The sequence below is a fragment of the Microtus ochrogaster genome, linkage group LG2, assembly GCF_000317375.1.
Source record: "Microtus ochrogaster isolate Prairie Vole_2 linkage group LG2, MicOch1.0, whole genome shotgun sequence".
NCBI classification, from domain to species: domain Eukaryota; kingdom Metazoa; phylum Chordata; class Mammalia; order Rodentia; family Cricetidae; genus Microtus; species Microtus ochrogaster.
The window spans coordinates 34,102,655-34,118,854 of record NC_022028.1 but is presented as its reverse complement, the minus strand read 5'-3'; the positions used below and the strand labels follow the sequence as shown (position 1 = coordinate 34,118,854).

The 16,200-nt window shown below is 50.8% G+C and overlaps 1 protein-coding gene across 3 annotated transcripts in view; it reads left to right on the top strand.

Annotated features, from left to right (window-relative positions):
* The window catches only part of Pald1 (phosphatase domain containing paladin 1), a 61,398-nt gene that overhangs the window by 11,444 nt on the left and 33,754 nt on the right, over positions 1-16,200 (top strand). For all 3 annotated transcript variants that reach the window (XM_013351090.2, XM_005360086.2, XM_013351091.2), the window contains exon 2: positions 14,493-14,706. In XM_013351090.2, coding sequence (XP_013206544.1) covers positions 14,522-14,706 — 185 coding nt within the window. In that variant the 5' untranslated portion in view covers positions 14,493-14,521. The remainder of the gene's footprint in view (positions 1-14,492; positions 14,707-16,200) is intronic.

The following is a 16,200-nucleotide window of genomic DNA, read 5'->3' as shown; positions in this document are numbered from 1 at the left end:
AAAAAAGAAAAAAAAAGGGCATTATATTCCCTGGAACTGGTTACAGATGGTTGTGAGCCACCATGTGGGTGCTGGGAATCTTATCTGGGTTCTTCGGAAGAGCAGCCAGGGCTCTTAACTGCTAAGCCATCTCTACAGTCCAATTTAAAAAATTTTGGGGGGGGCATGTCACATTTGAGGATTGAGTGAGGAGCCAGCACCGGAGAAGAGGATGACAGCTGCTGTGATTTATGGGGTGCCACCCCTTCCCTGTGAGCTCTCTGCTATTGTCACCTGACAGGAGAGAGACTGGCTCAGAGGCATTCATAACGTGGCCAATGTCACATTGCTGAGTCAGATTCTGATGCCAGGTCTACCTGACTGCACAGCCTGAACTCTGCATCCCTGACCCCAAAGCAGGCTGCTAGGTCCCTGCCTGGAACCCTTCTTGTCCCTTCTCCCATCCGGACATGGAGTCAACCGATGCCCATGGGGAGACAGTGTCTTTTCAGGCTCAGGTGCCCCTAGCTGGTACAGCTGCTGTGGAAACCCCTGATTTGCAGCAGCCCCAGAGCCAGGCAGGGCCCTGCAGCAGGTGGCCCTCAGAGCCCCCAGCACAAAAGTAGCAGGGAAGCCCAGCCCCGGGTGGCTATAATGCAGGATGTTCCCTCTTGGCAGGACTTTCCCTGAACAAACAGTGCCAGGAGCTTCAGGATGGTGGGGACAGATAAACAGGAAGAGGAGAAACCAAACCCCATCTTCCTCTGCAGCCTGGCGCCCCTCCCTGCTGCTCTCTTGGCCTAGAGTTAGGAAGGGCAGACGGGGGTCTGGGGACTGGGCTTAACCTGTCAGGTCCCTAGGGTCATGATTTGTCTCCGTGAGTGGGGTGAACCTATATTAGGTGCCACTCGGGTCTGAATTTGGTGCCAGTGTTCATTGTCACTCAGCTGTGTTTGCTGGCCTGTGGGGCATAGGGGACAACAGCGCAGTGGCAGGTGTGTATGGTGTGCTGGCTGTGGGCACACAGGTGGGTCTGGTAGGGGTCATCTCAGTCGGGCTAGGCATCATCATTATTTAAATTTTTTATTATTTATTTTTCTGGGTATGTATTAGTCAGGGTTCTCTGGGGGAAGAGAACTGATGGAATGAATCTGTGTCTATATCTCTCTATAAAGGAGACTTATTAGAACTACTTACAAGCTGTGGTCCGGCAAGTCTCCCAACAGAAAGTCCATGGTTCAATGCCCAAGCACTTGGGGTCCACCTCCCACCCTCTACTCTAGTCCCAGGGACCGTGGGATTTTTCTGAGAGTCTCTGCACAGTGCGGAACGCCCGTCTGTGTTGTTCCTTCTGGAAACAACACCTTTGTTTTCCTTTCCAGGCTCAGTTGCCTTGCCTCCTTCAGGTGCTGTCCTTGATAGATAGTTAGCATCTCCCCTACTGCAGCTCGGGGTAGTGGTAAAGGTGTTGGAGACAGAGACTCTGGCCTCCTGTCAGCCTCTTTGTGCCTCAGTTTCCTCATCTGTGAACTGGGATGGCTAGGTGTCGGGGGGGGGGGGAGAAGAAAGCCTGACTTCTTCCCCTGTCTTGGTGTGAAGCTGACCAGGACTTGGAGATACATGGCCTTTTCAGGGTTAAGTCCCTTCCGTGCCAGAGACGGAAGCAGAGAGGACAGAGTGTGAAATGAAGTCACTTCCCTGCCCAGGGGGCTGCCCTGTGCTTGGCTTTTGCAGTAAATCCTATTTCCTCCCCGGCCCCCATGTGCCCACACACTCCCAGCTCCCATGACCCCGTGGGTCACTAGCAGGTGGGGGCTCCTGATGGAATGCTGGCCGGTCTTTCATCCGGCGAGTTCACTTCCTGTCTGAATAAGCCATCCACCTTTCCTGCCTGGAATTCCATCAGTGGGGTCTAAGGAAGCTGTGTGCCTGGTCTGGGGCTATATGTATATAGGCCTTTAGTGTGAGTAGAGGAAGCTGCATGGCTACCCTTGGGCCCCAAAATTTCTTCTGGGGGAGGCTGGACTGCCTGTGTCAACAAGAACGCTGACCTGGTCAGGACAGCCCTGAATGACCTCATTTAACTCTCAGTACCTTGCAGGAAATGGGGTGCAGAGAAGCAAGGCTGTAGCCAGGCCTCTGGAGCAGGACATCCCTGGCAGAGAAGCCAAGTCTTGCTGGCTTCAGGGTCCCGGTTTTTCCTACAGGAAGCTGTTTATGAGTCTGTCCACGGTATTCAAGGGCGGGCCCACTTCTGGGGAAGGCACCAGAATATCTTTGGCTATAAAGTAGATGCTGAACCATGGCTGCTCGTCCCAGTGGCCTTACAGTGTATGTGGTATGTCTGCGGTAGGAGAAAAGGAGAAAATAAGACAGGAAGCGTAGCTCTATGGAGAAGGTAAATTCCTTACCTTTGATGCATGATGCCAAGGGCTCATTCCCAAGCACCACAAAACCCAACCCAAACCAACCAACCAAAGAAAAAAACCCTCAAGTAAATCAGAGAAGATAAAAGTGTTTGGAAAGATGAGAAAAATCACCTGGGATATTCCTGCCTCCGGATACCAAGTCACTAAGAGCATTTTGAACTGTATCTTCGCAGGCGCAGGCGTGTGTTATGCCTGCACGCATGGTCCTGGTTTCAGTTTTCCAAGGCCCTTTTTCGTCTGCCCGTTTCTGCCTTTGCATTCAGTGGGCTGTGAGCTGTAGCTTTGTGAAGGCTTATCACTCCATCGATTTGTGGGTGGAAAGGGCTGTTTTAGTCACCTGGGGACAGTTTTCTTTGATACTAGGTAAAAATATTACCAGCAGTAGATTCCGTGTATTTGTTGTAGATAGGGTCTCACTGTGTAGTGCTGGTTTCTTGGAACTCAAAAGGTAGACACTTTGAATCAGAGATCCACCTGCTTTTGCTTCCTGAGTGCTGTGAGTCCCAGGCAGCCATGGTATGGGCTGAAGGTTAGAGGGTAACTTTTTGGACTTGGGTTTTTTTCTTTCTGCCTTCTGGGTCCTGGGAACCAAACTTAGGTCATCAGGCTTGATATCAAGTGCCTTTATCCACTGAGCCCAGTCGTTGGCCCAGGAGTAGATTCTTAGCAGTGAGCAGAGGGTCTGGAAACATTGGTGATCTTTCTCTGTTAAACCCTAATCCCACAAGCATGCTACATTTTGAATGGCTTTTTTTGTGACTTTGTAACATCAGGTGCAGGCCTTGGGGGAGGGGAACACTGGCTCACTAGGCAGGAAGACACTGACCCCACCATCCACCCTGGAGATAGGGTCTCCCTATGGCTTTGAGCTCAAGAGCCATCGACCTGCGTCTCTCTCCTGAGTGCTGGGATTAAAGGTGTGCACCATCGCATCTGGCTGATCTTTTGAGGAAGGTTCTCGAGTAGTCCAGGCTGACCTTGGAATTCCCTGGGTAGCCAAGGATGGCCTTGGACTTTGGGTCCTCCTGACTCCACCCTGCAAGTTCCAGACCTGGACCGCCACACACAGTTTAAGCGATCTTGGGTATTGAACTTGGGACCCTTAGGTATGCTAGGCAAGCATTCTGCCTGTTGAGTCACATCCTCAGCCTATCAATTGCTGTAAATATTGCATTTATCACCTGAGTAATTGTTATGCTTTGAGAACCTGCGCCAGTCTGGTGTTTCCTATTGAGCTCTGACTTGATAAGTGGCCGTAAACCCACTCACTCCCCTCCCTTTTGAGAACTACACTGTTTTTTTTTTTTTTTTTTTTTTTTTTTTTCTCTAGTGAAAATGCGCTCTTTGGACCAAACAGATCAGTTTAACTCTGGCTCCTAACCGGCTCTGGTATGCTATTCTTCCAGACTGTTCTCACACCGGGGTGGGCAGCTGAACTGGGTCAGCACACAGTTACTGAAAAGCTGTGCCTCCGGGTGACTTGCACTGCGTCATTGAGGACACTCTTAGATACATACGGGTGTGTGTGGTCACAGTGAGAACACAGGCCAATCCATGTGGGGCACTGGCTTGCTCCACGCCACGGCTGTGGCATTTTTACCGTGGCTTTTGCTCCACAAAATACCATTCCATCAAGCAACACGCTGTCGCGTGTGTTCCCATCTGAGTGACCTGGAATGAAGATATTGGGGACCCTGGACCCTGAGAAGCATGATTTCAGAATTGCAGTCCTGTGACAGGTGCTTCTGTCTGTTCCGTCTTGGTGGCCACTGTACATCACCCATTCCTATTTTTTTCCCCCTTCAGATATACTGGTCTAATTTCAGTAGCAATTCAGACATTTTTCTATCCCATCATCTTCGTGTGTGTTCATGTGTGTATGTATATGGATGGGGTATACACGTATGCCAGGCAGAGGTCGGCATAGGGTGGGTGTCTTTTTCAATTGCTCTCACTGATTGAGTTAGTCTGTCGGGCTAGCAACCTCCAGGGATCTGTGTCTCAATATCCCTGGCGCTGGTCTTAAAAAAGCCTGAAAACCAGGCTTTTTGATGTGGATGCTAGGCAATGAACTCGGGTCCCCTTGCTGTGCAGCCAGCACTCTGCCCACTGTACTGTGTCCCCAGTGGGTCATAATTTTTATACTGTCCCCTAACAACCCAGATAGAGCACATTATACTGTCTGGTGTTAAAAAAAAATTCATGTTTTGGTTAGTTGGGGTTGTGGTAGTTTCAATGTAATTGGCCCCCATAAACTCATAGGGAGTGGCACTGTTAGGAGGTGGGGCTTTGTTGGAGGAAGTGTGTCATTGTGGAGGCGGGCTTTGAGTTCTTCTCTATGCTCAAGCCACACCCAATGGCTTAGACCACTTCCTGGTGCCTGGGAGTCAAGATATAGGACTCTCAGCTTCTTCAGCAGTGCCTTGCCTGTCTGCATACTGCCATGTCCCACCATGATGATAATGGACTAACCTCTGAAACTGTAAGCCACCCAATTAAATGCTTTCCTCTATAAGAAATACCATGGTCGTGATGTCTCTTCACAGCAGTAGAGACCCTAAGACAGGTGATGCAAGCATGTAATCCCAGCATTTAGTAGTAGAGGCAGGAGGATTAGGCATTTAAGGTCATCTTTGGGTACATAGTGAATTTAAGGACAGCCAAAGACCCTATTTTTTTTTTTCAAATCAGGACTGAGGAGATGATTCGTTGGGTAAGATGCTTGCTATTGCTGATATGAGTACTGTAATTTGAGTCCCCAGTACCCAATGCTGGGTGGCTGGGCTGCCTGCCTGGCAGACAGAGTCAGGGAGACTCTCTGGAAAAAGGCTGGCTAACTAGACTGGTTAAACCAGGAGCTCTGGGTTCAACCGACAGACCCTGAGTCAGTGACTACAGTGGTGATTGGGCACTCTGAGTTCAACTGATAGACCCTGAGTCAGTGAATACAGTGGAGATCAGGAGCTCTGAGTTCAACTAGCAGACCTGAGTCAGTGAATATGGTGATCAGGAGCTCTGGGTTCTGCTGACACATCCTGAATCAGTGACTACAGAAGAGGGTGAGTGAGGAAAATCCCTGATGTCACTATATGCACACATGTGCACATAGACAGTCACACTTAACCACACACACAGACTCTTGAAAACAATAACAACCAAAGTGAAACAAAATATCCCCTCCCTAGATACAAACACACAAAAGACGGCAACAAAACATTAGCTTGAACTTTCAAATAACCGCTCGGAGCCTGACTACGTTTCTGGTGTGCATGTGGAGGGTGCAGCTTGGCCATATTTCTTGCTCTGCTGAGAGGTAGGAGGGCATGACTCAGGAGAAGAGGCCCAAGGGTCTCAGGCAGCTGCTGACCTGCATGGGTGGGGTGTGCTCTCAGATGGGATATCTACCCCTCTGGTGTCAAAGCCTCTGGACTCTGTGTTCCTTCCTCGTCGTCCTTCTCAACTGTGTGCGATTCAGGGCTGAGCATACCTCTCTGCCTGTCGTTTTTAATGGGTAGTTACATGTGGTGACCCTCTGTGGTACAGGCACTGTGTTCCCCACCCTGGGCTAAAACTGCATCTTTCTTATCCTGTTAATTCGTTAATTCTCACGGGAGGCTCCCATGAGCCCAAACTTCTGTTCTGTGTTCCTTTTCTGTGCAAAGCCCTGGCCAGACCCTGGGATGTATCTGAAGGCTAACCCCAGCCCCTGCCTACAGAGACTTGGGGGACCCCTTGGGAGAGGACAGAAAGCTTCCCTCAGTCTGGAATGGAGCGGAGGTGCTGGGCAGGAAGATGTGGAATGAGTGAGAGCGAGCAGGCTGGAGGAGGTCCTGTGTCTTCCCAGACTGGCTGGGCCTGTCAGCAGAGAGGCCACCCACCAGTGACCGGGATTTCCAAGACTCTGTTCCTGCCTTGCAGTAGGACGTTCCTCTGCGCCATATTTCTGTTATTGATGCTCTGTGAAGGCCTGTTGATGTGGCTGTTCCTGGGACAGTGAATAGTGCCTGTGTTGGTGTCTTGATGCAACGTGGGTGCTGGGATCCATAGGTAGGTGGAGGCAGCTGGGCCAGCTCAGGGAAGTTCTTCCTTGAGTCTCCCCGAAGTCTTTAGATGGGAGTCTGTTCTCGCTGCTTGCTGGAAACAGGTGTGTATCCCATAAACAGGTCTTCCCTAGTTCTGGGCAGGCAAGCAAATAATGAGAGAGGTGCAGGGGACAGGTGGGTAGGAGTGGCCCCATTCTGCTGCCCACTGTTAGAGTGCGGGTGGGTCTCTGGCCACCACTGGGTCTCAATTTCCTCCTCTGTAAACAGAAGACAAAATGGAGTCTGAAAAGCACCTTTGACTCCAATTCTAAGGTACACACTGGTTCCTAAGGGAGAGCCTGACTCTACTGTGTGTGTTTACATGCGTTCATGTTTGTGCCTGTGTTAGCAGTTGAGGGGTAAGGCCTGGGAAGGAAGGGGACAATCTGCACCCCTGCTCTAGGGATAGGCCTGAATATGTGTGTGTGTGTACATGTATGTTGTGTGTGGGAACTAGAGCCAATCTTGGGTATTGCTCTTCATCCATGCCTACTTCTTGTAATAGTTAAAAATATTGACTTACACCGGGAGGTGGTTGTGCACACCTTTTGAATTCTGTGAGTTTGAGGCCACCCTGGTCTACAGAACAAGTTCCAGGACAGCCAGGACTACACAGAGGGACCCTGTCTCAAAGAACAGACAAAACAAAACAACAACAAATTGACGTGTGTGTGTGTGTGTGTGTGTGTGTGTGTGTGTGTGTGACTGAAACATCTTCCCAGTGGTCCCTCCCGCTCTGAAAGCTTTATGATTCCACTCCAGCCCTTTGGTCCCCCAGCAGGGGAACCCTGTAGCTTGGTGACTTCCCTGTATTTGTTCTAAAGCTGGGACAGATGTTTCCTGCAGCTGGCCACTCATTCAGCCACTGTCCTCAAGATGGATCAGCCTATTTTTAGCTCAATTGTTAAGGCCTGGGCATCTGTTTCCAGGAGCATGTGGGAGGCTGTGGCCCTGGAAAGGACACTCCCCCCTACCCCACCCCACCCCACCCCGACCCCCGCCCATCATGCTCTGCCTCCTGGACTTCCCTTGAGAAGTGAAGAGGCTTCTCAGACACTGAGCTCTGCCCGTTGGTTTGTTCCACCTGCTGAATGGGACCATAGTCTTCTGTTCCTCATCGGTCTGGAGCCATAAGAAATGTTTTGAAACTCGTCTTATCAGGGGTTCAAGCCGGTGGGCTGCTGTACTGAGAAACACCAAATTGGCTGTGTGTGGGTGGGAGGTGTGGACTGCAGGGCTTCTTAAAGGTACTGGAACATGGGCTGAGAGTGGCAAGGCTCAGGGCATTTTCTAGTGGCTCTGGGTGGATGGGGTGGAGGGAGCGAGTGCAGGGTGGCATTCCTTGTGTGAAGCCCAAGAGTATGACGGCACAGAAGCAAGAAAGAGTGTGTTCTGAGAGGCAAGCACTCTGCTCACTGAGCCACTGCCTGAGCCCTGGAAGGGGTGTTTTCAATGCTAGACAAGGGAGGCCACAGGGTTGGGAGGAGTGAGAACAGATGCTGGGGGCCCAGTTGCTGGAGTCACAAGTGGAGCTTGAGAGTAAGTTGCTGCTGGCCCTCTGAGGTGGCTTCCAGGTGGCCTTCAGGAAAGTGGGCAGGTGCTGACCTCATAGGTCCCCAAGAGAGTCTAGATTTCTGCTGACCCTAAAGAATCTAGACTGTCTCCGCCCTGCTGTCTGAGGTCTCCAGGTAGTTGGTTCCTTCCAATGCTCAGGGGTGCTGCAGAGGACAGAATGGTTGCTCCAAGGGAGCAAATGGTTTACTGGAGTCCCCTGCTCCTCTGGGAAACTGCACTGCCTACTGCTAGTTCTGTCTTGGAGTGGACCGGCTTGGCTGGGGGCCTCTCTCTCCCTAGTGACCGCTTTTTTCCTTGTGGGGACTCTCATGACTTACAAGGGTTCCTGGAGGGACAAAGAGGCACTGTGCAGCAGGGGACATGATACCTACTCAGAACTTTCTAGACCCTGCAGCTGGTGGTGAAGATTAACTGATGGTAGGTTCATGTCTATGTCTTTCCAGTTTTCCCCCAAATCCTGGGGTGTGTGTGTGTGTTGGGGGGCAGGTCACGTGTTCTGTGATTGCCCTCTGCTGTGACTCCCTCCACCTCAAACCCTGAGAACAGACTCACAGTCTACAGTGCAGCCTGTCCACCAACAGGGAAGGTTGACATTCCTGTGACCATCTGGTCTGTGGTCACTGAGGGTCCAAGCCTAAAAATAACAGGGCACATTAGTCAGGATTAGACTTGTCTGTAAGTCATAGGAAAAGCCAAATAACAGGAGTTTATACAAGATGGAAGTTTATTTCCCTGTCCCCGTCCAAGCCCAGGGCTTTGTAGATCACGCCTGCTGTGGTGGCTCTACTCCATGGTTTCCTCAGAACCTTGGCTGGCCTCTGTTCCTAGGTTGCGGCTTCACGAGCTCTAGGCTCAACATGGCTGCGAAATGTCTGCTGTCATCTGTGTCCCAGGTCACAAGATGGAAGAAAGGAGGAGAAGCTCTCATAGGGAAGGATTCTGGAACTCGTCCTGTGATGCTGTCCCTTACATCCTGTTAGCTAGACTTTAGTCACATGGCACAGGTATCTAAAGATCTTGGTCCTGGGTAGCATTGTGGTTAAGTAGTCATCCCTGTCCTGGGGGAGGAAGGCATTCTAGGGATTTAAAATAATTTAAACATATTACATATTAGAGAGAGAGAGAGCATGAACCGCAGGACACAGACAGCATACCCATGGAGGTCAAAGGACGGATAGTAGTAGTTTTTCTGCTTTACTCTGTGACTCCCGGGATTCCAACTTGGGTCCTCAGACTTGGCAGCAGGTGCCTTTATCCCCTGAATCATCTCATTGGCCTGACTGTGGACGTTTTGTTCAAATTTAAGGCCGAGTTTAGGCTGAGAACCTGAGTGGAAGGCTCAGGGTGTGCAGGGTTTCCCACGGTCTCCCAGGCAGGTCAGTCTTGCTTTTGAGGACTAGGGAGCCACGGTCCATGGCTCAGGCCCAGAAAGACCTCTAGCTGAGCATGAACTTAGGTTTGCTTGTTTATTTGTTTTTAGATTTATTTTGTTCTGTGTATGTGTTGCTTGCCTGGGGACTCCAGAAGTCATAAGGGGGTGTTGAATCCTTTGGAGCTAGAGTTAAAGATGATTGTGAGTCACCCTGTGGGTGCTGAGACTTGAACCTGGGTCCTCTGCAAGAACAGCAAGTGCTCTTAACCACTGGGCTCTCTCTCTACTCCCTCCCTGTGAAATTTTGATCCTTCTGCCTCCATTGACCAAATGTTGGGGGTACGAGTGTGTCTCACCATGCCTGTTTTTTTTTTGTTTTTTTTTTTTTTTTTGAGGAGGGGGTGTTCAAGACAGAGTGTCTCTGTGTAGCCTTGGCCATCCTGGAACTACTAGCTGTGTAGACCAGGCTGGTCTCAAACTCACAGAGTTGAGAGTCATATCTGCCTGCCTCTGCCTCCCGAGTGCTAGGTTTAAAGGTGTGTACCACCACTGCTCAGCGCATACCTACCTGGTTTATACAGGGTTGGGGATGGAACCCGGAGTTTTCACAAAGCTCTAGGTTCAACTCCACATACCATAAAAACCCAACAAAAAACAAAACGAGACAAGTTAGGAGATAGTAAAGGGGAACCCTCGGAAGGTTTCATTTAGTTTCCAGTGGATACCGTCCTAGTTTTAAATCTATGGGACACGAGCGGGGGATTCCAGGTGCAGGACAGACAGGATACTCCTGTTACTAAACTGAGTCATCTGAGGAGCCCCTCTTTGCCTGCTCCATTGTTGCTCTGTATGGGACCTTCTAGGCCTCCTTGTTGGTCAGTGGAAAGTCCACTGGGCTGTAGTAGTGGCCTTCCACAGGGTGACAGTCCTGGTTGGACCTAGAGCTGGAGGAACTGGTGCCATAGGGAGGCACCATGACCTGTACCTAGCCTTGAGTACTTACCGCAATTACACTTACAGTAATTATACTTGACACTCTTACCGTAATTACACTTAAAAAAAATTCCTGAAGGAACCGGGTTAGGTGTGGGAAATTTAACAGCAATACACAAGTAAAAAGGAAAATCCGAGCCCTGACTTGCACTGTTGATGTTGAAGTGAGGCTCCAGTGTTTTGTGTCTGCTTGTCACCAGATGCTAGCCTTGGCTATCCATGTCAGTGGCCAGTCCGGCAGGGTAGGCAATGATGGGTGTCTGCTCTGAGCTGATTCCTTCCGGGAGCAGTTTGGTCTTCTTCTCCTTCTTTGAAGCAGGCAGCTGATCCTGAGTCAGGGAAGATGTGGGCTGGCTCCTGTTGGAAATGGTGAGAAGCAACTTCTGTGATGCTCGGCAGAGGCTGTGAAAGTTGAGAGACAGAGGCGTGAGTGCATCTGGGGAGCCTTCCTGCAGGAGCTGGCCATCTGTGGGTAGCACGTTGGGGAGCGTGTTGTGGGAGGGGCACCTTCCACCCTGGCCCCTGGTTGCAGGGACTTGGTGCATAGTGCTCACTGATCAAGACGGCTCAGTTTGCTTTGCTGATGTCTGCTAGCCCAGGTGCTGTTCTGGACAAACCAGAACCACTCTGTCCTCAAAGGTGCCAACTGAGCTCCCCGTGCAGCTCCCAGCCCCTACACCCTGCCTTTGTTAAGATTCTACCCTTGTCTTTTCTAGATTGTCATGCACTGCCATGAGGTAACCAAAGTTGGTCTTTGGGGCATGCTTGTTTCTCTTCGTTGTATGACATTTGTGACTTTGTTGTGGCGACTTGCCTTGCGCTTTGTCACTGCTGCTGAATGCCTCCCCGTGGCACCGATCTACAGTATTTGGTTCCACGGTCATCAGCTGATGGTTGTTAGTAGTGGTCTCAGATCCTGGCCGTGTGAGTCCTGAGGCTGTGAGGAGCCGTCCCTCAGCCTTGTACTCTGGGAGAGCCTGTTAAGTAGGAATGTTGAGTCACGTGGTGGTCATGTGCTTACCTTGGTCTGAAACTTCAGGACCAAGGCTTGTGATGGCTCATGATTTTCATCCCAGTGCTCGACGGGGCAAGGCTGAGGAGATGACCATGAGTTTTCTTGGACTACATACTGAGTTCCTGGGCAGCCAGCGCTACATAACAAGACCTTGTCCAATAAATAAATAAATAAATGTTAATCAAACAAACAAAATGACAGAACTGTTTTTTGAAGTAGCCACAGGACTTCACTTGGCCTGCTGTGTGAGAGCCTGGGAATTGCAGGGCCTTGGTTATTTAGGCTTTGAAAATTTGCCACCGAAGATGAGTGAGCGGTGTCATCTTGTGTGCTTGTTTGGATGCATTCACATCCTCATGTCTCTTGCCCGTCTTTAAGCAGTTCTTGTATGTGTGTAAACTTTATACTGAGCCGTGGGGTTTAGCATCTCTTTGGTAGATCAAGATTAAACAGGTAAAACATGACCAGTTCCTGTTGGCACCCCTCCACCGTGTGCTTCTGCCGCTCCACTGGCCAAGAAACAATGGTGCCAACCCATCGTTGACTGAAACCACCGGATCTGTAGAACCAGAGTGAACCTGTCCGTTTTGTGAGTTGATTACCCCAGGTATTTTGTGAACCTGACATACAGCAGGTTGTTTACCTACCTGTGCTAGTGGACTGCCTCAAGAGCTTTGCTTCGTACCTACGCTCTGATTCTCCACCTCCACGACGAGTCTCGGGAGCCCACTCACAGAGCTGCCATGCTGACTGTGGTCGTCAGCAGTGGTCTGGTTATCAATACCACCGACCTTAGCAACCTCCGGATCCTCTGTGTAATAGAATGTCTAGCCATTCTAAAGGTCCGATCAGTTTTCACAGGATGCTACCCACCCTAGTTGCTTGTTCTGCCAGCTGTGCACATCTGCATTATCTGCTGCCTGTCCTTGCAGGCTACCAGCTGGGGCCTGTCATTGTCTATGAGTCCAAGGCAAAGGAGGGGTAGAGGCAGCCTGTCCTGTGGGAATGGGCCTGGACTTGGCCTGTGGCAGCTGTGGCCGGGAGTGGATTCGTGCCCACTTCCCTCCTTTCCTATGTGTTCCTTTCTTGGAGCTGTTTCCACTCACATTCCTTTGGCCCAGGCTGCTGGGAGGAGGCCTGGGAAACTTCAGTGTGGAGCCTGGCAGCTGGAGGGGCCGGTGAAGAAGAGAGAGAGTTCTCTCCCTGTGGCCCATCAGCTGAGGTGCACGGAGCATCCCTGCTTTGTGAGCCACCTGATTTCCTCCGTGAGAATATAAAGGTTTTTTCTTTGTGTCTTTGTGGGGTGGGGGATTGAGCCGTGTATCAAGAGCCAGGGAGATGGCCTCCTAAGCACCGGTGTGGGGCAGTCACCGGGACTCTCATGAGGATGCCGAGATGGAAGAAAAGAGGGGGCCTTCTCTGTATGGGATCAGAACTGAGTAGCTGGAGAAGGTTCTAGAAGGGCAGAGGAGATGGTCAGTTTCTCTCTGAGTCTCCAGGACAAGAGATATCTGGGGAAGGATTCCCTGTTTCCAGTGTTGGGAGGCATAGGGATAGTCTGTGGGCGCTGTGAGCGCTAAGTCAGGTCTAGAAACTGTGGACTGACTTGCCTGCCTTTGTGCTGACCACATCACCCCACTGTTCACATTGCTGGGTGTCACTGCAGCGGTGACAGGGTGCCGTGGAGCTGAGGCACAGGAGGAGTATTTCGTCAGAGCGGACAGTACCCATGATTTGCAGCTGGGCGAGTTACCATGTTTTAGGCTACATGCTGGGCTATCTCCCAAGTGTAAAAAGGATGTGGGGAGCTACCAGGATCCCCCCACCCATAGTAATACCTGTGCCACATGTGGTCCCTGTGGCCACGGAGTTCCTACAAACTCCCATGATCCTCTCTGCCGCGTCTGCTGCTCTCTGTGGAACACCCAGCCTCGTTCTTCCCAGCCGATCCCGAGCCTCATGCTACCCTCCAAATCTTCTTCCGTAGGCCTTGAACTTTAACCTCAGACTGGCAAGACCCGTTTCCTTCGAATCCGGGATGCCTGGCTCTCTGTGGGTGCGGAAGCGCTGCCCCCTCTCACACAGGGTGACGATGCTGATTGGATGTTGGGTTCTGTGGCTACTGTTCTCTTTGAGCGTTTTATCTGATGGTAGCTCACCTAGTTTGGATGTCTCTGGCCTAGTTCTAGGAAATTCATGGGTAGAATGTCTTCCTGTGTGTCTGCCTTAGCGCAGTGGCACAGAGGAAGTGAGTACGATCTTGGTGCAGGGGCCACGCGTGGGCCCCGCAGCTCGTTCCCATCCCAGCCCTCTCTGCCCAGCTTTATCTCTTACGCTCTGAACCTAGCAGTCCTGAACCACCGTCACCTCTGTGGACAGCTATCCTTTCCTGAGTGTACCCCATGTCACCCTGTGATAGGTGCTCTATAGCTGAGTAGCCCCTCAGCACTTCTTCTTTTTTTTAAATTATTTTCCTGAACATGTTTAGTTTTTTAAACATTTTTATTTTTATGTACATGGGTATTTAGCCTACATGTATGTGTCTGTGTGCCACTGGTGTGTATGATGCCTATAGAAGCCAGAAGAGGGTATATAGTCCCTTGGGATTGTAGTTAGATAGTTGTGAGCTGCTCTGTGGGTTCAGGGAATTGAACCTGGGTCCTCTGGAAGAGCAGCCAGTGCTCTCAACCTCTGAGCCATCTCTCCAGCACTTCTTGGCAGTTCTGTGCACTTCTGTGTAGCCTGCTCTCCCTTGTACCCTCTGGGGTCCTGATTTGGTTTCCCAGGCCCCTTTCCTATCTCGTCTGCTTGACTTCATTTTCCTCCTCCGAGCACACAAGGGGACAGAGATAGATCCAGGAGGCCCTGGAAGAAGCCTCTTTCTCTAAGTAGCTGTAGCTGGTCCTTACGTTTCTCTGTGTGGAACTCTCCCACGGCACCAGCAGAGGAAGGCAGGTGCCCCTGAGAGTCTGTGTCTGCAGCCACGGTGGAGATTGCCTCTTCCTGGGTTTCCCGCCCGTCTGAGCTGTGTGCCCTCTTATCTGCAGATCTGGGGTCCTGAGGCCACTGGCAGACTATGGGTACAACGGCAAGCACAGCCCAGCAGACAGTCTCGGCTGGCTCCTCCTTAGAGGGCCTGCAGGGCAGCAGTACCATGGATGGGAGGCATTCGCTCAGTGTGCAGTCCTTCCACACCACAAGCTTGCACAACAGCAAGGCCAAGTCCATCATCCCCAATAAGGTGGCCCCTGTCGTGATCACGTGAGTATCTGGGGATGTGTGGTCATGTTCCTGGAAGACATGGCCTTGGGGAGTGGGGGACCTGCATGCACTTAATGCTTACAGACTGCTTCCAGTTTTGTAAATAAAAACACCAAGTCTCACCCAGAGAGGTTAAGCAGTATTTCTGGAATTACACAGCAAGCAGGTCGTAGGACTGAGTCTTTTGTGAGTCTCCGAGGCTGTGTTGCTTACCAATGTGTATGGTGCCAGAAGCCTGGGCAAGGAAGACTGGCCAAAGGAATGTCTTTTTTATTTTTATTTATTTTTTATGTTTTTAAAAAAAGAAAAACTATCTTTTTTCATTATACATACCAATCCAAGTTCCTACTCCCTCCCTTTTTCCATTTCCTCTGCTTAACCCCCCACCCACTCCACAGAGAGGGTAAGGCACATTGCTTTGGGGAAGGTCCAAGGTCCTCCCTACTCTATCTAGACTGAGCAAGGTATCCATCCAAAGAGAATAGGTTTCCAAAAGCCAGTACCTGCAGTAGGGATAAATCCTGGTGCCACTGCCAGTGGCCCCACAGTCTGCCCCAGCCATGCGACTGTCAACCGCATTCAGAGGGACTAGTTTGGACCTATGCTTGTTCCTTCCCAGTCTGGCTGAAGTTGGGGAGCTCCCGTTAGCTCTGTTGACTAGGAACATCCTTTTTATACCCCCCCTTTTGAAAAGACAATCTCACTGTATACCCTGAGGTAGCCTAGGACTTGCCATGTAGACCAGGATGTCCTTAAGAACACACCTGCCTCTGTCTCCCGAGTGCTGGGATTTAAGGTGGGCATCATGATGCCCCACGGTAGCTGGTTTTTTTCAGGGCCTTGGTCTGGAAAGCTGGCAGCTCCTTCTCCGTGCTCCAGCTGGGGCCTTCAGGAACTCTGAGTGAGGGGGCAGAAGTTCGCTGGTTGTTAGCATGTTTTCAGCAACCTGGACACACAGCATCCAGGAGGGCGGTGAAGGATGGATATCTGTGTGTGGATGAGGGAGTGGGTACTTCTGGGAGCTGGAGACAGAAGAATGCAGGGACCCTGGGCATGTCTCCTGGGGAACTAGAAGCTCATTGTTCATCTCCTGATACCTGTCCCCCCACCATGCTTTCTCATATCCGGGCCTTTCTGGATTGCAGGAAGAAGGACACGGGGCTCGAAGTGTTAAAGATGTTCCACACATAGGTTTGGCAGAGGCCTGGGGGATGGGCTGCTATGTGAAGAAGTCCATGGGTGGAGTGGTCAGGCCACTAGCCTTGGGGCTTGGCAGAAAAGCAGTAATTACCATAAGTTATTGTGTTTGGGATGAAGGCAGGAAAGAAATGTCAGGCGAAAGTGACTTGACGGACAAGAAAGTTAGTTAGTTTGGGTTGCTGGGTGTACACACCTTTAATCCCAGCCTTGCAGAGGCAGAGGCAAGTTGATCTATGTAAGTTCAAGGCCAGACTGGTCAGCATAGTTAATTCCAGGACAGTCAGGGTTACATAG